Source organism: Chelonia mydas, chromosome 5 (assembly GCF_015237465.2).
Source record: "Chelonia mydas isolate rCheMyd1 chromosome 5, rCheMyd1.pri.v2, whole genome shotgun sequence".
Classification (NCBI taxonomy): domain Eukaryota; kingdom Metazoa; phylum Chordata; order Testudines; family Cheloniidae; genus Chelonia; species Chelonia mydas.
Window position 1 is genome coordinate 28,735,482 of NC_051245.2, and position 25,550 is coordinate 28,761,031.

Sequence of the window (25,550 nt, forward strand, 5' to 3'; positions counted from 1 at the left end):
ATGAATTGTTTGTTACCTTTCTGAACTGCCAACTTCCTTAAACATATCAAAGATATAAAGCTTCACAAAGGATGTTGGTAGTGGAAGTATCTTCCTCTCATATCCTTGTTTATTGCCCATATATCTAAAGCAAACATTTTAAAATGTCCAGGGTAGAGCATAGCTGTTAAAGCCATCTAGATAACAAGCAGACTCAACAGGCAAACACATGCCAGCCAGATCAGTAAGTCCACTCTCCTGGTTTTGGAATCTAAGCTAGCCTCAGCGCATGTCAAGAGCAATCATCATGAAAGCAAAAGGTAGCTGAAACCAGTTGCTTGTAGCCTATAATGGCCCTAAACAACTTACATCCAATCTGGACACAACGGTGTTCAGTCATGCCACAGGCTAAATTCACAAGTAACAGAGCTCCCTGAAAAATGGGTCCTTGTGCTGGTGCAAAGCATTGCAGCTCCACGTGCAGGGGTAGGACTGGCAAGGGCCAGAACAGCAACAAAACTGGTCGAACAGGAAGCTGGTACTGGTCAAACAGGAAGCATGACCAGAGCACCTGGCACATCTAGCAGCTCTCTAAGGAAGCTCCAACCAGCAGTGTTCCTGGGATGCACTGGTGAGAACTGAGTTGTCCTTGCTGTACAGAGGGCACATCTACCCCAAACCAATGAAATGAAATTTTCCTGTGAGCAACCTGTCGTAGCTGGCACAGGAAAGAGTAATTTACACTCCCCTGGCTGAATCAGATCCAAAGCTTGGATTAGTTGGTCCTCTTTAAGGCATTAAAACATTTTGGTCCTTATCTTGATTATGTTGCACTGTAATTGACATCGATATCTATTAGGGAGACTAGGCTTGCTAGGGAAAGGCTGTCTAGAAGTGAGTCTGCTCAGTATAAACATGTTTGGAGACAATGCAGCTACAGTTTGCTGTATTGAACAAAAATGCTACAGGTTACAAAACAAGACCTTTTGCAGCAATCCCGTCTCAATCCTTCTTCCTGAAAGACATGATGCAGTTCAGCCACACATGGTTGGGCGAAATGCTGGAGTCAGTCAGTAAAATATTACAGCTTATATTCAGGAAGTCAGATTAGAAGATCACACTAGTCCTTTCTGGCATTAAAATCTATTAAATATACCTTAATCCATCTTTTAGAATGCAACAGAAGAACACTTTCACTTCTGCCTTTAGCCTGAAGGTGAGTGACAGCCTGGCTGGGTTAGATCTCATTCCTATTGCGGCGGAAAGGAGGCAAAGGCATAGGGGATCCACTGTCAAAATGTGGCAAAACCCAACAAGCAAATAGCTCCTGTAGCCAGTGAGTCACAGTCAATTCCAGGAATTGTTCAGTTCATTTAGAGTGGAGGTCATAAATCTCAAGGCAATAATGTGTTTGGAACAGACCCTATTGGTACTGAAAACCTGTCAGAATGGAGCATCAGGCCACACAGTAGGTAAAATAGGTTTACTATAGTCTATTGCAATTTCCCCTCTGAAGTGTTCCTGATACGCAACAGGGTAAAAATCAGTGTGTCTGTAGTAAGACTGCTCTCTACTCTCAGGCTGAGGGGTACCATTAGTTTACAATTAGATTACTTGATCTGACGATCTGCTAGCTGGACATTTGCAGAAAGGAGCAAAGAAGATCAAATCTTGGCTGTAGGTATCCCAGGCCTGATACCGTTTCCTAAACCAGAGATGTTTCCTCCTCTCCTCAGTAGCTCCCGAATAGGAAAGTAGAGCTTTCAGACCTCCTCTCCAAGTGAAGTATTCCTCATATCAACTGTGCTTCAGGAATGTAGGAGGTATAGAAGTTAGGTGCAGGGAGCAGGAGGGAAAAAGGAACATACAATGGAAAGTGAGTAGCAAGAGAGAGACCAGTACGATGCTGCAGAATGTGGAAAAGAAGGGAGAATGGGACAGGTATGTGATTGTGGAGAAAGAGGGGAAATGTGGGGGGCAAGCAAATGCTAGGGGGAAGATATGGGATTGGGGGCTGTGTGGAGCATGGAGGGACAGGTAGAAGAGATAGAATGACAGCTCCCAATGCCCACACCCCAGGGGACAGGAGAAGGCAAGTGAACAGCCAACAGGGTGGCCTACATCTCTTTGTGCGTACACATTTAAAGTTCAGTGCTCAACCAGAAACAAGCTCTCATTTGGAAGTGGGGGAAGAAGGGAAGCTTCCTCCTAGAGCAGGGGTGGGCAAACTTTTTGGCCAGAGGGCCACATCGGGTTTCCAAAATTGTATGGAGGGCCAGATAGGGGAGGCTGTGTCTCCTCAAACAGCCAGGTATGGCCTGGCCTGGCCCCCGCCTCCTATCCGACCTCCCCGCTTCTCGCCCCCTGACAGCTCCCCCAGGGCTCCTGCCCCATCCACCACCCCCTGCTCCCTGTCCCCTGACCACCCTGGACCCCACACCCCTGACTGCCCCCTGCCGTCCCATCCAACCCCCCCCATTCCTGACTGCCCCCCTGGGATCCCTGCCCCATCCAACCCCCCCTGTTTCCCGCCCTCTGACCACCCCGACCCCTATCCACATCCCTGACCACCAACCCCGAACTTCCCTGCCCTCTATCCAACACGCACCCCCCGCACCGTCCCCTTACCGTGCTGCCTGGAGCACTGGTGGCTGGTGGCTCTACAGCCGCGCCGTCCAGAGCACTGGGTCAGGCTGCAGCTCTGCAACTGTGCTGCCCGGTGGCGTGGCACACTGAGGCTGCAGGGGAGGGGGAACAGCAGAGGAGGGGCTGGGGACTAGCCTCCCGGGCCAGGAGCTCAGGGGCCGGGCAGGAGGGTCCTTTGGGCTGGACGTGGCCCACAGGCCGTAGTTTGCCCACCTCTGTCCTAGAGGCTCAAAAATCATAAGGTAGGCAAAAAACAATGCCATTGATTTAAATACCATGATTTTTAAGACAGATGAACAACTGCATGTTTCCTTTGGGAATCTGACTTATGGTTTGTCAACGCTTGGGGCTTTTTGCACTCCTTATTTCCTCTAATATTCAAAAGGGCTGGATTACTTGACTTAGCAGTTTACTGTAAGAAAGTGCGCTCAGCTACCACAACACTTACCTCTTCTTCTGTTAGCAGCCAAAAAACAAACAAACAAAAAACTGTGTTAAACATAAGCAAATCTCTCCTGTTTAAATGGAAGAGAAACCACAGGAGCAATACAGCTGCCTAGTCATACCTTGGTCTCAGACTGCGGCTAAAGTTGTGTTGCACAGTTCTTTAAGGGGACCTGGACATAACTCACCACCATACAGACGGGTGAGTTTTTCCATCACAAAGGATGATATATAATGGCATAAAGTGTCTGATCCTTCACCAGTGAGGTCAATAGGAGTTGAACCACGGACTTCAACAGGTCATAATTAAGCTTATTAATTCCATTCCAGGATTCCATTTCCCTTTCATATTGTTCCAAACTATTAAAGGATTTTCCTCCACTGGCAAACGGGCAATACCTGAAGATAACGTTTCCTGCACGATCAGCCTTCCACGCCTTCACGAGCGCATAATCACCTGTAATTGACTTCTCCATAATGTAGTGACGACCATCAAACTCCCTCACCTGTAGGGAACAATAGTGCACTGCTGAGATGCAGGCATCATCAAACAGACTTCTTATATAATACTTATTTTATGTGATTTATTTTACAGACAATTCAATTTAAACCTTCTTTTGTGTCTATGTGTAGTTATGTCTTATAGCTCAAGTGGGTAATAACAGAGGTGCACAGAGAGGCAATAACTTGATTTTATAGTTGCTATAGCTTCCTTGTTTAAAGAAACATAAAACTGGAATTCAGTACCTGTTCCCACTGCACCACCTACTGGTATTCAGCATGCATTATGCTGGACTTCCAGCAGCTCACACAAAGTAACAGTGCCTTAGTGCTGCAGCTGTGATATTTACAGAGTTTGTATTCACACTGCGTGAAATTCATCCAGATGCAGAGGACCCACCCAAAGTCTATGTGCCTCTTAAGTCCAATTTTGAGGGTTTAAGTGATACACAGCCCGCATGCAGACACTTGGTACAGGGGTGAATTTTACCCATTGTTCTCAGAAATTATCTTCTTTTGGTGCTGTGTAATTTGAAAATGTAACTCATAAATGGACCAAGAACTAACAATTTTAATAGCTCCATGAAATTAGATGCAACTTGTAGTTAGCTACAAATGAGTTTCTATACTTATCAAGCTAATAATTCTCCTGAATTATGACCTAACAGTGCTCTTAAAACTTGTGCTAAATGAAGCAAAGCAAAACATGGGAGGTTCATTAAGGCAGAAACTGAAGTCTGGCTATGGCCTTTCGGTAAAATTATCTCTAGATTTTATAAAACACAACTCTGTTCTCTTCATGATTGTTTACTGATGCGCAAAGCAAAACTGTTGTATAGGGATCAGGAAACTAGACAGAACAGTGTGTCAGTGGAAATCAGGTTAGTCACCAGAGGACAGCTAGTATGGGTAAGTCATCCATCAGCATGTTTGTTTTTTTAAATTTTTCATTACTGAGGCCCAACAGCAAAGGTCATGGGCCTTACAAGAGGGATCTGGATTATCCATGCTGAACTGTGTTAGAGTGTATAGATGAAGAAAATTCAATGATCAAAATTTTTAACAGTTTCTTGCGCATTACCATCAAAGTCAAACCAAACCAAACTGAAATAAATGAGCAAGCCTAGCTCCATGTAGTCTTAAATTATAAACGCGCTATATAAGAGCCAGGTACTATTATTATTAATGCAATTTACACCTAAATCTTGCACTAAAAAAAAGAAAAAAGAGTTGTGCTCTCTAACAGTTAGAGAAAAGAATCAAGGAGACCAATATGATCCTGGATTCTAATCCTTCTTCATGGACTGAATGACCACTGGAGACCATAAATCTACATGAGGGAGAGAAATCTAAGCTAGTCGACACTGATGCTCCCTTACCATTCTCTATTCCAGGTCAACGAATCCTGAATGGCTACATAACCTGAACAAAGGGGGATGCTAACCAATCTTCTACCTACAAACTGAATATTGGTTTAGGATTGAGTCCCTGTGCCGTGTGTTACATAGCTACTGACAGCACAACAACAGGCAAGTGAACAGACTTCCTCTGACCTCAATTATTTAAGTTTAAAAAAAAAAATCTCCCTCCGAGTCCTGGGTTAACAGACTGGATTGCTTTTAAGTTTGTAAAAACACAAAAAATAACATTTTTGTTTGTATTTAATTACACTGGCTCTCAGCGACACCAATCGGATCAAAGAAGTCCATATTCAATTTTAACTAAAACTTCACAGACATGAATGAATGTCTTTTATACCTTTGTTGTCACTTAGTCAAGATACATACATCTAGCTCATTTAATTTATAAGGAAAGAATAATCCCTCCAGCCTCCTAAACAATTTTATACTCTTTCTGAACACTTATATTTTCATTAGTTCTTAACCTGAAGCTTCTGTGATAGGTCTGATCTGCTGTGACAGTAAAACACCTAATCATAATCTAATTGAAAAAAAATGTTGATTCAGAAACAGCTCAAACAGACATTGTAATTACTGTAATGGTAACAGGAGAAATACCCTAGCCAGAAACAAAACAATTAATTTTATTAAATATGTCAAAAGCAACTTTGGTGTATTTTAGACTGAAACTTCTTAAGCCTTCAAATGAAAAGACAAATTATAGTTTAAGAACTTCCTTGGCAATTTTGTTTTTAATCTTACTGTCTTTTTATCCTTACAGTTTTGATCAGCTAAATTTTCCTACCCTCTGAATTTCTTTAAATACTGAGGTTTCCTATTAATGTCTTATTTAAGCCAGTAAAAGTATCTTCTCTTCCCTGATCTGCAACCCAATTAAGATTAATAGAAATTGTGCACATCCATTGAGAGCTAAACTATGATAGTAATATATATATATATATATATATACACACTTGGTGTTTTAATAGGGCCAGTTCACAAAGCTGAAAACAATTATGAGCCAAATCAGTTGGGAGGAAGAATTTAATCAGAAAAATGTGAATGAGAATTGGGAATCATTTAACAATACTTTACAAGATGCCCAAAAAGCCACAATTTCACAACTGAGGAAGGAGGTAGGTTAAAAAAAGTGAAGGAAGCTATAAAAAAAAAATAGAAGAGGGAGTTGACAGTAATGAATATAAATCAGAAGCTAGGAATTGTAGAAAATTGATAACAGAAACAAAAGGAGAAATCTATGGCCAGCAGAGCTAAGGACAATAAGATGATGTTTTTAAAATATATTAGGAACAAAAAAAATCCTCACAATGATATTGGTCCGTTACTAGACAGAAATGGTAGAATGACCAATAGTAATGCAAAAAAGCAGAAGTCTTCAATAAATATTTCTGTTTTGTATTTGGGAAAAAACAGATGATATAGGCTCACTGATGGTGAGAACACGCTTTGCATTCCATTAGTATCTCAAGAAGATTTTAAACAGCAGCGACTGACGTTAGACATTTTAAAATCAGCAGGCCCAGATAACTTGCATACAAGAGTCTTGAAAGAGCTGGTTGAGGAGCTCACTGCACCATTACATGTTGATTTTCAATCAATCAGTCTTGGAGCCCTGGAGAAGCTCCAGACAATTGGAAGAAAGCTAAAGTTGTGTCAGTTTTTAAAAAGAGTAAATAGGATGACATGGGCAATTAAAGGCCTGTCAAACTGACATTGATCCTGGGCAAGATAATGGAGCAGCTGATATGGGACTCGATTAATAATTAAAGGAGGATACTATAATTAATGCCAATGAGCGTGGGTTTATTGAAAATGTATCTTGTCAAACTAACTTGATATCTTTTTTGGATGAGATTACAAATTTGGTTGATAAAGGTAATACATAAGGCGTTTGTCTTGGTACCACATAACATTTTGATTAAAAAACTAGAATGATATAAAATGAACATGGCACACAGTAAATGGATTAAAAATTGGCTAACGGATACATCTCAAATTGTAAATGGCGAATCATCATCAAGCAGGTATGTTTCCAGTGAGGACCTGTAGAGATCAGTTCTTGGCCCTAGTCTATTTAACATTTTTATCAATGACCTGGAAGAAAACAAAGTCATCACTGATCAAGTTTGTAGATGACACAAAAATTGGGGGAATGGTAAGAGTGCAGGTCACTGATTCAGAGCGATCTGGATTACTTGATAAACTGGGCACAAGCAAACAATATGCATTTTAATACAGCTAAATGCAAATGTATACATCTAGGAAAAAGGAGTGCAGGTCATACCTCCAGAATGCGGGGGGGACTCTGTTTTGGGCGGGGGGAAGAAGGGGGGGATACACAGCTAACCATGAGCTCTCAATGTGCCTCTGTGGCCAAAAGAGCTAATGCAATCCTGGGATGCGTAAACAGGGGAATCTTGAGTAGGAGTATATTTGGCACCGATGTGACTACTGCTGGAATACTGTCTAGTTCTGGTGTCAAGAAAGACATGGTCAATTGGAGAGGGTTCAGAGAAGACACATGAGGATGATTAAAGGATTAGGAAACATGCCTCAAAGTGATTAACTCAAAAAGCCCAATCTATTTATTTTAACAAAGAGAAGGTTATGGGTAACTTGATTATAGTCAATAATTGTCTACTTGGGAATAAATATTTAATCATGGGCTCGTCAGTCTAACAGAGAAAGGTATAATATGACCCAGTGGCTGGAAATTGAAGCTAGACAAGTTCAGACTGGAAATAAGGTGTACATTTTTTGACAGTGAAGGTCATTCACCATTGGAACAATTTACCAAGGTCCCTGGTGGATTTTCCATCACTGACAATTTTTAAATCAAGATTGGATGCGTTTCTAAAAGATCTGCTCTAGGAATTATTTTGGGCAAGTGCTATGGCCTGTCTTATACAGGAGGTCAGACTAAATTATTACAATGGACCTTCTGGCCTTGGAATTTGTAAACAGTAATTAAGCACAGATGGTAAGCAGAAGACATCTCCCTGCTGAAAGAAGGCAACAGTCTAAAATAGACAAACTAGAATACACTGGGAGAAATGGGATTATGCTAATTTTAGGTTTATAGCACGGTCATACCACACCCAAAAAGTTAGCTAATATATATTCTGATAGCACTCACATATTCCTGTTTATTCACTTAGTGGTTCAACATCAGAGGCCAAATCCTATCTTTCAGGTACACAAACTCCCAAAATAGCTTCCAAATCTTCATGGAGGAGCATTGAGGTACAGGGCTCAGAGGCCAGGGGGCTGGTACATGGGTGAAGCCCTGATACACCCACAGTCCATATGAGCACCCCCCCCCACCCCCTCTGATTTGAATAACTTGTGCTCCTGGCAAGTTTCACCTGCCTGGCTCCTACGCGAAGAAGACTGCTAAGACAATCTAAATATAGGTGCAAAACAATTCTATTTTTACAGTATTTGTTTGAACACTTACTTAATAAGACCCAATGAGAGATAGGATTTGTTCTCAGATCTGACATACCTGAAATCACAGGCTCAAATCCCAGAAGGGCCAATTAAGCTTAAGATACTGGAGACCTGTCTACTCTGTGTGGACACTAATGGTCCAATGGTACATTCTAGAACAGCAGAATTGCCCTGGTGTCGTAGACCAAACTTACCCTCCCTTCTCACTCTTGTTCTGCAAGCCAGATGGGTGCGATTTTAGTGGTCTGTATGTACATTGTTTGTGATTTATTATACAGAATGATTTATTTCATGAGGGTGAGAGTGTGACTTAGAGGCACAGCAGCACACCCCCCCCCCCCCCGCAGTGTGTGTTTAACAATTTATAGTGGAAACTCCTGGAATCAGCATCAATGATACAGGTAAAATTTCTCCTGGGACTCTGATGGAATACAAGACAGAACATGACGGGGCTGCTCTTTCTTTCACATCTCTGCCCATGTGGGACCAGCCCAGATGTCTGATGCAGAAGCAGGTAGGCCTATGGCCTTACCCATCTGCCTCCTTTGGGCAGGACCATCAAGGTATTGTAGCCCTCCCTAACACAGGTACCCAGCGTAGGTGAAAGGAAACTTGCACCCTCTTCTGCATCTTGCTTTAAATAAATGACCCATCAGGCCTGTCTGTTCTTATACAGTGTATCAATTATGCTACAGCTCTTGCTTTTAAAGGATTACTTGAAAATTAAATAGAGCTGGAAACCAGACTAACACTTGTTAAATTGCACCAAGATTTTGGTTACATAATAACCTCTTTCTAACCTCTTTGCCAAGTGATCCAATTCTTAACCATCACATTTCTTTAGAAATCATTAGAAAAAAAAAGAAGACTGAACTATGCAAGAAAGAGCAGAGGAGGGGGAAGGATAACTCAGTGGTTTGAGCATTGGCCTGCTAAACTCAGGGTTGTGAGTTCAATCCTTGAGGGGGCCATTTAGGGATGTGGGGCAAAAACTGGAGATTGGTCCTGCTTTGAGCAGGGGATTGGACTAGATGACCTCCTGAGGTCCCTTCCAACCCTGATCTTCTATGAGTCTAAAACCACCACCATCTGTCTCAAGAACTGTGGTGTCAATATTATTGATTATCGTTCATCTACAGTCAGTGAGGACATAAATCCTGGTGTAGACATGAAAAATGTAATTTCTCACAACAGCGTGGAAGAAGGCTGGAGCATCTAAAAATACTGAAATAATTCTTCTGGAAAAAAAAAAAAACAACCTAAGAAGCCAAAAGTTCAGTTATAGGGTTTCACGAGGAGCTACTTAATAAAATGAAACCTATACTGAAAATTGACATGGAGGGAGGCAACCAAACAAGAATAGTTAGATTGTTTTGTGGGCAGGGGTTGGGGAGACTGGGAGGGAAGCAGGAGAATGAGTTGATTCTTGCCACACACAAAAAAAAACCCCAAGGAGGATATGAAGGGCTTCTACAAATATGCCAAGGGAAAACAGATATGCTAGAGAGAAAGTGGGCCATTTAATAAACGGAGAAGAAAGATTAAATTAGATGTTAAAAAACCACAGTGAGTTCAATATAAAAACTTAGATTAAGTTGATGATTACTCAGTGTCTTCAGACACAGAATTATTATTATAAAATCAATCTTCTTGTAAAAGAAGAGAAGGAAAGTTGTTTGGACAATTAAGAAATTCTTTTAAAAATAACTATCAACAAACAGTAGAGAATACTTGGGAAAAAGCACTGCTTTAGCCCTAATGATGTTGTAACCTTCGCTGAGGGCAGTACTGATCTTCAGCAGCTGAGACAGAACATTCATTAGAAATAACATTCTCCATCAGTTTATTATATACAATATAGAGTTATACACAGATGTTTCCCCTTCTCCAGATCCTGCCCCTTTGATTTCCATAGGAGAGTCCTGTTTCTCAATTTGAAGAAGTACCTTTTTCCGCGTCTTTTTAATTTCAAAGCCTTATACTAAACCACATTTCAGCTATCAGTGCCCAAAATCAGGTCTACCCAACAGATCTATATCAGTATAACTACGTGGCTCAGGGGTGTGAAAAAAATCCACACTCCCGAGCACAGTTGCCACCTTTCACGTGGTAAATAAGCACTATGACTTTCACAATAAGCCAAAAAACAAACTCATCCCATTTCAAAACAAGGCCAAAACAAGCCAATCCCTAAGAACCCCAAACACTCTATGTGACTAGATCCCCCCTGGCATGCAGTCTGGGACTGTCGTGGGCCTGCTGTGCACCCCTGACTCTCTCCCCCACTTCCCCCTTACCTCTGCTTGCCAGGAGCTGATCAAAAAAAAGAAGCAGCAACAAGCTACAAACCAAACAAGCAACAAGCCAAAAACTAGCCAACAAGCAACTCACAGGACAATTAAGCCAAAAACAAACCCAATTTCTACATTTTTTCCACGGGTTTGGCATATCTGCTCCCAAGTGACATAGTTATGTCACTAACCCCTAACCCCTGGTGTAGACAGTGCTATGTCGGAGAGAGATCTTCTCCCATCAACATAGCTACTGCCTCCATGGAGGTGGATTAACTAGGCCAATAGGAGAAGCTCTGCCGTTGGCATAGGAGCATTGTCACTTCAGTGCTACAGGGGCACGGCTGCCTTGATGCAGCTATGCCAACGCAACATTTTATGTGTAGACCTGCCCTCAGAAGGGTTTCTGAATATGTTCATGCTAAGTGAGCTTTCTTCTCTTTAAGAAGTCAACTTCCTGACCCTTCTGAATTCACATAATTATTAATCTGTAACCTCAAGATTCAGATGGTCTCAGAAGAGGTTACATTGCTATTTATCCTGTGAACTGGCAAGGAATTCAGATTCTAAACCTGCAGGCTTTAGTACAACAGAATGGCATCTTACCTCTCTTGGCTGACTGGCAATGGCAACGCTGCCATCTTTGTTGTATTTGATAGGCGCTCCTCCTTCTTGTACCAATGTTCCATAGCCCGTGCTTGTGAAAAATGCTGGAATGCCTGCACCTCCTGCACGGACTCGCTCAGCAAGCGTACCCTGGAGGAGAACAAGTTCAGAAGCAAACAATGACGACTTGGATTTGATTTTCCTGTAAGGACAGCCACTTCAATAAGAGACACTTTTGTGGGTTTTTTTGTTCCTGTACCTTGGGACTTTTCCTTTTGATCCTATTAGAAACAGTGAAAAATAGTCTATTTCCCCCCTCTTGTTATTTCTCCTGTGCTGAAGTGGCTCAACATTTGACAATAAAACCCTTCTTCTTGGCCATCAGTTACTAAATAGCACACTGTAGCTAAACTCCCCATTCACTCAGTATTCAACTTCTTGCCTCTTTTATAACCCCTTTTCTCTAGCTTTTTACTTGTCTTTTACTCAAATCCATGCACTCTTTGTTCTCTTCCTATTCCCCACTTGCCTATCAGCATTAGTACAAAGTCTTTTTTACCAACCTACATATTTGCCTAATTTCTAGTTCTCATGCTCTGAAGCCTCTAGGGAAACATAACAATGGATGCTATATCAAATGGATGCTATATCATGACTATAGCAATGCCTATTAGTTTCAGCAGGAGGCTGGGAGTCAGTAATCCTGGGTTCTCTTCTTGAGTGCCAAATAGGCGGTGGTGATTGTGAGGCTGGCAAGCCAAGTGACAGCTCTTCCCCAAGCTTTAGGCCTCAGCTGAGCACAGACCAGTTCATTGCTGGAAACCAGTTGTTTCACCTGTAGTATTGTTAAGATGGATATTGTACTTATAACAATGTGTTTAGACTTTATGAAAAGTTTGTAAGTTACTGCATGCATTAGGAAAGGAAGTGTCTATGTGACCATTGTTTATTAGCACTGTAGTGTCCAGGAAGTGGATCTCTTGTGTGGACTGGACCAGGCTGAGGTTGATGGTGGGAGTGAGTTTGTGTGTGTGGTTTTTGGAGGGGGGTGAGAGAACCTGGATTCCTGCAGGAAATGGCCCACCTTGATTATCATACACATTGTGAAGAGAGTGGTCACTTTGGATGGGCTATTACCAGCAAGAGAGTGAGTTTGTCTGTGGGGGGGCGGAGGGTGAGAAAACCTGGATTTGTGCTGGAAATGGCCCATCTTGATGATCACTTTAGATAAGCTATTACCAGCAGGAGAGTGGGGTGGGAGGAGGTATTGTTTCATGGTGTCTGTGTATATAATAATGTCTTCTGCAATTTCCACAGTATGCATCCGATGAAGTGAGCTGTAGCTCACGAAAGCTCATGCTCAAATAAATTGGTTAGTCTCTAAGGTGCCACAAGTACTCCTTTTCTTTTTGCATGCATTAATCTCACTTATAATATCTTAAATATTACCTTAAAGCATGTGATAAAGTATTTGCTTTATAACTGTAAAAAAATGTTTGACCTGAAACTGTCAGCCTGTCAGAAGGAATTGTCTCCTGCTTATTAAGAAAGCTATCAAGACTAAATGGGCCATTGTGAGACATCAGAGTGCAAAGACTTAATTGTCCCTTCCCACACATGAAGAGGCTATGTGCAAAAGGGATCATCCCATGAGCTTGAATTCTGGAAGAAAGAAATAAAGGTAGTGAACAATAAAATTTTTCACCTCTTTGGCTGTTTGGAATCTTATAGGGCTGGAGCTACGAAACAGAAGCAGAGATCTCCAAGGTCAACCTGGGGTTAGCCCTAAAAGACATTCAGTGCTGACAGACTGCTACAACTCTGTCACCTCTCGGAACCACTGACTAACTCATTTGTGTATATAAGTTTGCCTGCTTTAACTTGAAAGTAACTCTCATTTCTTTTTCCTAGTTAATACATCTTTAGTTAGTTTATTACAGGATTGGCTACAAGCATTGTCTTTGGTGAGAGATCCGAGGTACAAACTGACCTGGGGTAAGTGACTGGGCTCTTGGGACTGGAAGCAACCTGAATGTGATATGATTTTTGGTGTATAGCAACCAAGTCCAGCTTGCACGGGTGACAACATAGACCAGAATGCCCAAGGGGACTGTCTGTGACTCCACAGTAAGACTATTATAGTGTGCTTCAGGAGTTCACATTTGTTACTGAGTTGGTGAAATCTAATTACAGAACATATAAGCAACTTGGGGTGACTTCCTGGCTTTTTGACAGCCTACCTTGAGGATGGCATTCCAGACAGCATGACAGTGATATCCATACAATCTATTTAATTTAATATGTACCTCTATCTACCTCTTTTCACTTTGCAGCTAATCCATCTCCACCAGAATTACTAGCTTTCAAAAACCTGTACTAGCTACAAATGACTGTTTTCAGTTACTTTGTTTTAAAAGTAACTTCTGAGAAATGTATCCTTCTTTCCCCATCATCTCTCCCAAATTATATTAATAGACTTACAGATTTTAAGGCAAGAATGGATCATTGTTGTGATCACTTAGTCTGACCTCTGGTATCGCACCAGACATTGAATTTCACCCAGTAATGCCTGTATCAAGCCCAGTAGTTTGTGGTTGAACTACAGCATATCTTTTAGAAAGGCATACAATCTTAATTTACATATTTCATGTGATGCAGAATCCACTACATCCCCTGGCAAATTGTTCCAGTGATTAATGAATCTTATTGTTAAAAACATGTACCTGGTATACCCAGTATCACATAACTCTCACATTTGAGAAGTTTGTTAGATCTTCAGGTTGGCGGTACTGGTCACAAAGTGGAGAGGGGGAAGTGGATTGCCTGACAGTCTGAGTGGGAAGTGTTCAACACAGAGGATAAACAAAGTTTGGTAGCTGAGGAAGTGGCAAGAGCCAGGGCTTTTCTGGGCCAGCCAATAGGGTAGAAAGGGATGCTGGATGCTTCTCTCAATATTTTAAATTTTCCCACCCTCCAACTACCATTTCATCTTTTTCAACATTGCCCAAGAGCCATTACTTTCACCTGACCCTTCCATGACCCCCAATCCATCAATGTCCCTGACTTTATTCCTCACTCTCTGTTCCCGCTTACCAGTTCTTTCCCCAATCACTTCCATAGACTCAGCCGTCTATTCCCTCCACTTCACACCCTTTTACTCTCAACTGTTGGCCCCCTTCTCCTGCCATAAAGTCTGTTCCACTAGCGCTCAATCCCAGCTCACTCCCCAAAGCTGACTCTTCCTCTACAGGCTGCTCAACTTGTCATTTTGTGCTTTTAAGAGTGTAAGTTCTCCTGAGCAAGACCCGTTCCCTCTTGTACGTTTGCCTAGAAGACTGCAGGCACTTCTAGAAACAAACAGTGAACAATACGAATAATATTTAATTTCTTATTAAGAAGCCTTTTAAGGTGATAATGGGAAGTTTACATTGCATGATCAGTCAATTCACAACAGATGACCAGCAGTTCACAGGCCACAATTTAAGAACAACTGCCATGTGTGTTTACAACACAAACCTACCTCTATGGAAAATATTAGTATTGTAAAACAACAATTAAAGAGAAAAGACACCTTAAAAAGAAAACAAGGTGGGAATTATCCATTATTACAGATGAAAAAGGAGAACTGACTGATCCCCCTATGGAAAGCAGCTTACCTGAGGTGTAAGCTCAACTTCCAATTCTCCACATAAGTATTGTCGTTCAAATTCTGCATTTTCTCCAACATAGGATGATACCATCCGTTTTATCTGCTTAGTTTGAAGCAAAAGACCAAGTCCAAAATTGTCAACACTGTGCAGAAAAACACCAATAATAGTCAACATCCAAAATACAGAGCATTTTGCCATCTTCAAAACACTTTATAAAACATTAATGAATTAACAAGGCACTTGTAAGACAGGGAAGTATTATTCTTCCCATTTTACAGATGAGAAAATGGAGGCAAAGGAGCAAGACCCAGTCTTTAGAGGAAAAAAATGTCAGTGTCAGAATTAGAATTAGAATTGAGGAGTCACTGACACCTTGTGATCAGACATCACCCTCAGGGTGAGAACACTAAGTAAAGCTAAAAACTTTATTTGAAAGGTGTTTTATTTGTTAAACTGTCATTTATAGCTATAAATGACAGCTTAACAAATAAAATAATCTTAGAAAGCTTCTGTTTCAATTATTGCCTCACCAATAAATAAATAGACACTAAAGGGCACGACCAGGTCTCTGATGAACAAAGAGTTAATTTCAGATCATTTTGGATTTCCCCTTGCACAGATGCTCGAGGAAAGGACAACAAGAATGGGTACTTGGAAACAGGGGAGAGGCAAGTCTCCACGTCCAAGATTGTAGGGTGGGTCATACTCCAAGCAGGGGTGTTTTCCTATTTTATTTTCTGATTGTAGTAAACATTTCACTTGCTTGTGAAAGCCACTACTCCTTGAGGAGCAGAGAAGACTGCAACTGAGGTTTTCTTCAGTGAGTCACTCTGCCAGCTTATGTTGTGATTTGCATTTTGAACCAGCATATGCTATTTTTTCCGTAGGAGTATATAATCATGCTAACGTTCCCGATGTTGCTATTCCCATTGCATCCTCTACTGCTGCTGCCATCTCACCCTCTCTGCTAGCAGGACAAAGCTATGTGATGAGACTTCCATTACAGAGTCAGCAGACAGAAGGAAGCAGGTTCAGTCTCACAGACACAAAATTAAGATTTAATTTAAAAAATTGGCAATACAGACAGACAATAACCAAAGGAAGCTTCCCCCCTGACCCCAATCCTGCTTTGCATGGCAGCAGACTGCTCCACACCCCAAGCTCCACTGACTTTAAACGGGGCTCTCTGTAGGACATGGACAGACTATTGCACATGAATGAGGCCCAAACTTTCCCTAAGCCTCAAAGCCCTCCAAACCCCAGCACTTTCTTCCCACAAAGAAGCAAGTTATAAGAAGTTCTTTCCGCAACTGCCCATAAAGACAGCATTAAAGTTTTAGTGTTTGTTTACTGAACATTTGTAACAAGATGCCTCCCTGTAAGCTAATAAAGGACAATATTTGCTGTATGCCCTCAGATTTCAGGATAAGAAAAAACGGTTACTTACTTTCTCGTAACTGTTGTTCTTCGAGATGTGTTGTTCACGTCCATTCCACATAAGGTGTGTGCGCGCCGCGTGCATGAGCGTCGGAAACTTTTTCCCTTAGCGTCTCCCATCAGGCCGGCGGGGCCGCCCAAGTGGCGCTACTGCGCGGTGCATATATACCCCTGCCGGCCCGACCCCCTCCAGTTCCTTCTTGCCGGCGACTCCGACAGAGGGGTAGGAGGGTGGGTGGTGGAATGGACGTGAACAACACATCTCGAAGAACAACTGTTTTTTCTTCTTTGAGTGCTTGTTCACGTCTATTCCACATTAGCTGAATCACAAGCTTACCTCTGGAGTACAGTAGGAGTCACAGAACAACTGCTTGGAGGACCGCTCTGCCAACTGCCGCGTCCTTTCTGGCCTGCTGGTTGACCTCATAGTGGGTCATGAAGGTGTGCACCGAGGACCAGGTGGCTGCTCTGCAGATCTCCTGGGGTGGGACCCGTGACAGGAATGACGTGGAAGTCGCCTGCGCCCTGGTCGAGTGGGCCGTGACCGCTGGGGCTGGAACACCTGCGAGCTCATAGCACGCCCAGATGCAGCTTGTAATCCAAGAAGAAATCTGCTGCGCCGACACTGGATTTTTATCCTCTTGGCTACAGCCACAAACAGCTGCACGGATTTGCAAAAGGGCTTGGTGCGCTCCAAATAGAACGCCAGCGCTTGACGCACATCCAGGATGTGCAAGCTGCGGTGACTCGGGTCCTTATGGGATTTCGGGAAGAACACTGGCAGACAAATGTCCTGGCCCAAATGGAATTGGGAGACCATCGTAGGGAGGCACTTGGGGTGCGGCCGGAGCTGCACCTTGTCCTTGTGAAATACTGTATACGATGGCTCAGAGGTGAGGGCCCTCCGTTCGGACACCCTTCTGGCTGAGGTAATGGCAACCAGAAATGCCACCTTCCAGGAAAGGTAGAGGAGAGAACAGACAGCGAGGGGCTCGAAAGGGGGTCCCATGAGTTTAGAAAGGACCAGGTTAAGGTTCCATGGAGGGACTGGGGGGGCAGGAGTACGGGAACACCCTCTCCAACCCTTTGAAGAACCACCAATGGAAAACACCGAGCCCCCCGAGAACCCCAGATGGAAGGTGGAGATGGCCACCAGGTGCACTCTGAGTGAGGACGGGGCTAGCCCTTGCTGCGTGAGGTGCAGAAGGTACTCCAGAATGGCCTGCACCAGGGCCTGGTCCAGCCACACCTGTCGGGGTTCACACCAACACGAGAACCTTTTCCACTTGGCCATATAGGCCGCCCTGGTAGAGGGCTTTCTACTGCCAAGCAGAATCTGCTGCACGGGAAGGGAGCACAGGCTCTCCAGGGCGTTTAGCAACAGAGCCTCCACGCCATCAGGTGCAGTGACTGTAGGTCGGGGTGGAGAAGCCGTCCACCGTCCTGTGTAATGAGGTCCCGGGGTAGGGGCAGGACTACTGGGGCCTCCACCGACAGCTCTAGGAGCTATGTGTACCAGTGCTGGCGGGCACAGGCTGGGGCGATGAGGATCACCACCGCCCTGTCCCTGCGCACCTTGAGCAGGACCTTGTGCACCAAGGGGAGCTGGGGGAAGGCATACATCAAGCCCCCTCTCCACGGGATCGCAAACACGTCCGCAAGCGAGCCCGGGCCGTGGCCCTGGAACGAACAGAACCGCGGGCACTGGGCGTTGGCCCTGGTGGCAAACAGATCTACCTGGGGAAAACCCCACCTGCGGAAGAGCGAAAGCACAACGTCCTCTCTGAGCGTCCACTCATGCATGCGGTATGACCTGATGAGGGAGTCCGCAAGCTCGTTCAGCACCCCCGGGAGACAGGACTCCTCGAGGTGAATTGCATGGGCTATGAAAAGGTGCCAGAGGAGGAGAGCCTTGCGACAGAGTGGCGAGGAACAAGCCCCGCCCTGCTTGTTTATATAAAACATGGCAGTAGTGTTGTCCGTCAGAACTGTCACACTGTGACCACTCAGAGTGGTGTGAAAGGTCTGGCAGGTGAGACGAACCGCCCTGAGCTCCTTCACATTGATATGGAGCGACCGCTCTGCTCCGGACCACAACGCCTGTGTCATGAGGTCCCCCAGGTGAGCCCCCCATTCGTGGTCTGATGCGTCCGTCACCAGCGTCAGGTCCGGTATTGGGGCGGCAAAGGGGATGCCTTCGCAAACCACAGACTGGGACTGCCACCACAGCAGGGAGTCCAGCACATCCCTTGGGGCTGTCACCACGAAGTCCAGGGGGTCCCTGCCTGGGCAGTACACCCAAGCGAGCCATGCCTGCAGAGTCCTGAGTCTCAGTCTGGCATGCCTGACCACGTATGTGCATGCTGCAGGCAGCACCTGGCCATTGTCATTGGAAACTGGCACAGGGAGGCCACCGCTTGTTGGATAGCCCGGAATCGGGATACTGGAAGGCTTGCCCTGGCCTGCACCACGTCCAGGACCGCCTCTATGAATTCCACTTTCTGTGTGAGTACAAGCATGGACTTGGGGACGTTGACCAGGAGCCCCAGCTCGTGGAACAATCTCAGGGCCACCTCCACATGGCCCCGCATCTCCGCCTTGGATCGGCCTGCCAGGAACCAGTCATCGAGGTACGGGTACACCTGGATTCTCTGCCTCCGTAAGAAGGCCGCCACCACCACCACGCACTTTGTGAACACCCTTGGGACTGCAGCTAGACTGAACGGGAGAACCGCAAACTGGTAATGTTCTCGGCCCATGGTGAAGCGTAGGAACCGCTGATGTGCTGGGAAGATGGCGATATGAAAGTATGCGTCCTTCACATCAAGGGCGGCGTACCAGTCCCCCAGATCCAGGAAGGGATGATGGTGCCCAGAGAGACCATGCGGAATCAGGCTTTGACCAGAAATTTGTTGAGCCTGCGCAGGTCTAGGGATGGGGCAAAGGCCCCCTTTGGTCTTGGGGATGTGGAAGTACCAGGAGTAGAACCCCTTTCCCCTTAGTCCCATCCAGCACCGCCTCTACCACCCCCGCCTCTAGCAGCGAGCAGGCTTCCTTCTCTAGGAGATGCTCGTGAGAGGGGTCCCTGAAGAGGGATGGGGAAGGGAGATGGAAGGGGGGGAGGGAGGCGAACTGCAGTGAGTACCCATTCCATACCGTGCGTAAGACCCAACAGTCTGACATAATGGTGGACCACGCACGGGAGAAACGGGATAGGCGGTTCAGGAAACAAAGGGACAGATCCAGTGACTAGTCTGGTACGCTGTCCTCGAGCGCACCTTCAAAAGCCTGGCTTAGTGCCCAGCTGGGGTTTGTGCTGACCTTGGTTCTGGCCCGGCGCATTACTGTTATTATTGTTGTTGCACCGTTGCCTGTTATCCCTGCCTCGCCTACAGTAAGGCTCATGCCTATGGCAAGGCTGGTACTGGCATTGAGGGGAAGGCTGTGGCTTAAAGGGCTTCCTCTGAGTAGCCAGGGTGTGCATACCCAGCGACTTGAGTGTAGCTCGCGAGTCCTTGAGGCTATGCAGCCTCACATCTGTCTGGTCCGAGAAGAGCCTGGACCCTTCGAAGGGGAGGTCCTAGAGTGTATTCTGGACCTCGGGGGGCAGGCCTGACTCCTGGAGCCAAGCCGAGAGCCTCATGACCACCCCGACGCGATTGTTCTAGCTGCTGCATCTGCCAAATCCAGGGAGGCCTGGAGAGAGGTCTTGGCTACTGCCTTGCCCTTGTCCACCAGGGCTGTGAACTCCTGTTGGGAACCTTGCAGAAGATTGTCCTTTAACTTCCCCACTGCCGCCCAGGAGTTGAAATTGTGCCTGTTGAGGATGGCCTGCTGGTTCTCAATCCTCAACTGAATGCCCCCCGATGAGTACACCTTTCTGCCAAAAAGGTCCAGTCATTTCGCCTCCTTGGCCTTAGAGGCTAGGGCCTGCTGTCCAGGGTGCTCCCTTTCATTTAATGCTGAAACCACTAGGGAGCATGGACTCGGGTGGCAGAACAGGAACTCACAGCCCTTAGATGGGGCAAAGTATTTACGCTCCACTCCTTTAGCCATTGGAGCTCTGGAGGCCGGGGTCTGCCATATAGTCTTACAGCTGGACTGAATGGTCTTAATGAGCGGGAGCACTATTCTGGATGGACCTTAGGGGCTCAAAATGTCCACCATGGGGTCCTCCTGCTCAACCATCTCCTGGGCCTGCAACCCCAAATTCTGGGCGACCCTGCACAGCAATTCCTGGTGGGATCTATGGTCAATGGGTAGAGGACCGGACACCTCTGTACCTGCCACCGCCTCATCGGGGGAAGATGAGGAGATTACCTGCTGCTCTACCCCCTCTGGTTGGTCCTCCTGCTCCCATCTCCCATGATAGGGGCCGGAGTCCATGGGACGGCACTTGGCTCGGTGCCGGACTCTCCGGTCTATGCTGGGGGGATGCTGGAGGCCTGGATACTGTTGCCTCCGGCACTGCCTGGCATTGGTGCAGGGACTGGGACCGCTGCACCGAGTAACTTGCCCTGGACGGGGCCCCTTGGTGCTCCTAATAGGCCCAGGGAGTCCAGAAGGGCCAATGGCCTGGCAGCCCCCATTGAGGTTACCAGCTTCCCTGAGGGTCCCTGCTCTCCAGGCCCCTGTGTGGATAGCTATAGCGGTCAGAGCCGGTGCCGGACTGCGGCAACACCAATCGCGAAGGCCATGGTGGTGCCAACGATCTGCGCTGGCGGGAGAACTAGTGGCTCCTGGCTGAGCGGTACCGGTATCCCTGGGACCGGGATCTGGACCGGGACCAGGACCAGTGCCAGCGTTCCCTGGACCAGGACCGTCTGCTGGAGACGGCCCTCCCCAGAGGACTCAACTCCTCCTGGTGCCGGTCTCTGGGCGGTGCCGGAGAGCGGCGTGCCCTTTCTGGTGTTTCTTCGCATTGACCCGCTGCTGGTGCCACAACCTCCTTCTCGGTGGCAGGCAAGTGTGAGTCCGCAGAGTCGGAGCTAGACCGAGATCAACTCCGGGAGCGGTGCCAGGACGGTGTCTTCGAGCGGCACACCATTGCCGGCTTACCCCTTGACAGAACCCGAAGCATGGGTGCCAGAGGGTTCTCCCCATACGGGAGGGGGCTCGCCACCGACAGCTCGATAAGGTCCTTTGCAGCCTCAAAGGTGCCAGGCGTAGAGGGCTGATCCGTTATACCCTTGAGCCCATCGTCGGCACTGAGCTCACTTAGGTCTGGGCTCGATGGGGCTTGTGCTGCTGGGACCGCCTGTGTCAGTGCCGGTACCACGGCCTTCCTGCTCTTACCGGCGTTCGAGGCCTTGGGAGGCGCCAGCCTCCTGTGCGGGGAACGACCGCGCCTTCCTTTAGACTGCGCCGGGAGCCGCACCGGGGACGACAAGCAGTGCCGGGGCCTAGCCTGACGCTCCAGGGCTGACCGTTTACGGTGCTTAGCCAGTGCCGGGTCTCTCGACAGCTCCAGGGCACTACGCACCAAGGAAGCCTGAGCCGGCGTCAGGCGCTCCGGGCCCAGCGGCTGCAATGCGGCCTCCATCAATAGCTGCTTTAGGCGAAAGTCTCTCTCTTTCCTTGTCCTTGGCTTAAACGCCTTGCAAATCCTACACCGTTCAGTTTGATGTCCGTCCCCCAGGCAACATAGACACGAGTCGTGGGGGTCACTAACTGGCATAGGTTTGCGGCACGTGGCGCAAGCCTTGAAGTCGTGGGCCTGCGGCATGCCCCGCGGCCCGGGGCAGGTGCTGGAGGCCTCCAAGCACCTAATGACTTAAGTGTCCACAATCTATACATAAACAAACTGATAAAAGCTACTCTAAAGGCTAAGGGACTTCTCTTCTACAAGAGAGAGAGAGAGGTTGTTCCAACACTGCCACGGACAGCAAGAAGGAACTGGAGGGGGTCGGGCCAGCAGGGGTATATATGCACGGCACAGTGGCTCCCTGTGCCCCCGTGCTCACTCAGGGGGCCCACCGGCCTGACAGGAGCCGCTAAGGGGAGAAGTTTCCAACGCTTGTGCACGTGGCGCGCGCACACCTAATGTGGAATGGACGTGAACAAGCACTGGAAGAAGAAACAGAGAAAACCTATAAAAAGAAACTTTTTATGGGACAAATCCAGATATCCAGCACACTATAGCTGAGTCCGCAAGTTCGCAATATACAGAGCCTCATGGAAAACACCAATATATTTTACATTTTTAACTCAACTACAATTTAGGGAAAACCAGTTGGAATTATCCATTATTATAGACAAAAAGTAGAACTTTTTAATCCCCTCATAAAATAGTCTTTCTTTGTCCTTCAATGATGCGGGCAATTATGCAATTATATAATGCTTCCTTACTCTCTATCACCAGCTAGATCACAGCAGACAGACTTGTTGAAAGTCTCTGGCTAAGGATAAAAGGGGTTAAAAAAAACAAAGGTGATGATGGGAATCTACTACAGACTACCTAACCAGGAAGAAGAGGTGGATCAGGCTAACAAAATCACCCAAAGCACTGGACTTGGTGGTGATGGGGGATTTCAATTATGCAGACATCTGTTGGAAAAATAATACAGCAGGCACAGATTATCCAACAAGTTCTTGGAATGTATTCACCAGAAAAGTTTGTAGCAGTTGGACGCCTAACATAGTGAATGCCAGTGAAAATGAGGTAGGATCAGAAGCAAAAATTGTGAAAGAAAAAATTAAAAATTACTTAGACAAGTAAGATGTCTTCAAGTCACCAGGGCCTGATGAAATACATCCTAGAGTACTCAAGGAGCTGTCATAGGAGGTATCTGAGCCATTAGTGATTATCTTTGAAAAGTCATGGAAGACGGGAGAGATTCCAAAGGACTGGAAAAGGGCAAATATAGTGCCCATCTATAGAAAGGGAATAAGGACAACCTGGGGAATTTCAGACCAGTCAGCTTAACTTCGATACCCTGAAAGAGAACGAAGCAAATAATTAAGCAATCAGTTTGCAAACACCTAGAAGATAATAAGGTGATAAGTAACAGCATGGCTTTGTCAAGAACAAGTTGTGTCAAAGAAACATCATAGATTTCGTTGACAGGGTAACATGCCTCGTGGATGGGGGAAGCAATAGATATGGCATACCTTGACTTTTGATACTGTCTCACATGACCTTCTCGTAAACAAACTGGGGAATTACAACCTAGATGGAGCTACTCTAAGGTGGGTTCATAACTGGTTGGAAAACCGTTCCCAGAGAGTAGTTATGAGTGGTTCACAGTCAAGTTGGAAAGGCATATGGAGTGGGGCCTCCCAGGGAACTGTTCTGGGTCTGGTTCTGGTTCTGTTCAATATCTTCATTGAAAAGCGTCCATGAGGGATTTCACTCTAGTCACTGTACCTTTCAATTTCTGTTTAACTAACCTCATTTTTGCATAGTTCCCCTTTCTGAAATTAAATGCCACAGTGTTGGGCTGTTGAGGTGTTCTTCCCACCTCAGGAATGTTAAATGTTATTATATTATGGGCCTGTTATAGTTACTTCTTGGACCAGATCCTGCGCTCCACGCAGGACTAGATCGAGAGTTGCCTCTCCCCTTGTGGGTTCCTGTACCAGCTGCTCCAAGAAGCAGTCATTTAAAGTATCAAGAAATTTTGTCTCTGCATTTCGCCCTGAGCTGACATGTACCTAGTCAATATGGGGATAATTGAAATCCCCCACTATTATTGAGTTCTTTATTTTGATAGCCTCTCTAAGCTCCCTTAGCATTTCATCGTGACTATCCAATTCAGCACTGAAATTAAAACTCCTCCTGTCATATAGTAACAGCAGAGAAGTCATGTCAGCACCTGGTGACTGAGGGCAGGGCAAGCTAATTCCCTCAAATATTTTGGAGAGAACTATGGTAATGGGGCGGAAGGGGCATGATACGCCTACGCAAGCTGCTGCCCCTAATGTAAAGTGCTCCAACAGCTATGGTGGTGCCACGAGAACTAGAAAAGCAGTCAGGGCTCAGTCCAACTCCCACTGAAGTTCTGGGAGTCTTTCCATTGATTTTACTGGGAGATGAATCAGACTTTAAGGCCCAAATTGTAAATGCTATTTAGGCGTTGCTGCACTCAGTGTTGCAATGCCTAACTGATTTAGGAGCCTAAATCTCATTTTGAAAAGGAATTTGGGCACTTAAGACTAAACACTGTTGTCACCAGCCACCTATGAATACTTGCCCATCAAGACATTGGACCGTCAAATCCAGTACCCTGTTTCTGAGGGTGACCAATAAAGGGCAGACAGTGGTCATGAAGTTTGAAAAGGGCAGGTGACAAACGTTCTGAAAAGAATCCCTCATAGAAGTGCACACTCTTACTACTACTTTGAAATCAACTTTAAAAAAAAAAAGTAATCCAGTCTTATGTACTTTACTTATATACAAAATACCTTATGAAATGTATTGAAAAACACATTTTCTAGACTCAGAAGGTTAAAGCTGCTCAGACTTATGCTAAGTTCCACCGTTATGCTTCATTGCCTTTAGGCTAGCAGGAAAGTCAGTCGGCTTCCTCCCATTTCACTCTCCACTGTGAAATACTATTCAACATTTCTACTTACAACAAATGAAGGGGTTTATTCCCCTCTTTCATTTCATGTCCCTTCATATACCATATTCTCCTACTGATGAAGATATTTGCAGAATTTGTACTCATCATGTTTGAATCTGCAGTACATGCAACATATTTCATTCACTAGGCCTTTGAAGTATGATAGTGATTGAAGGCTAAGGTTAACTTCTGGTGCATGGTGTTAGAGTGACAATATACTGATACCGTACTACAGTTAAGCTTAGATCAGCTCCTGTATTTCCACTCATCATCATGATGTAGTCAAAATCTGGAAGTCAAGCTGCTCACTGCTGTATTTGATTTCTTAATGGCTCTATACTTTAGTAACCTTAGGACTATGTGTACTGCCATCCTGAAATAACTCCTATGATAAAATTGGAAACATGAGCTGTGCAGTCTTCTTCTGGGGTTATAGTTTACAAAGTGTTAGCTGTTCAGTAACTGTAATAAAGAACCTTATAAGTTAAAAACATATAGACCAAACAACTTAACTGATGATATTTTATGGATTTATTTATTGCCATTATTATTTTGGCAACA

General features: G+C 45.5%; 1 protein-coding gene across 1 annotated transcript in view; it reads right to left on the reverse strand.

Annotated features, from left to right (window-relative positions):
* OXCT1 (3-oxoacid CoA-transferase 1) overlaps nt 1-25,550 on the reverse strand; it is a 125,434-nt gene that overhangs the window by 80,482 nt on the left and 19,402 nt on the right. The window contains exons 4-6 of the mRNA XM_037902729.2: nt 14,995-15,130; nt 11,339-11,488; nt 3,469-3,575 (exon numbers count right to left, since the gene is read on the reverse strand). Of these exons, the coding sequence (XP_037758657.1) occupies nt 3,469-3,575; nt 11,339-11,488; nt 14,995-15,130 (393 nt within the window). The remainder of the gene's footprint in view (nt 1-3,468; nt 3,576-11,338; nt 11,489-14,994; nt 15,131-25,550) is intronic.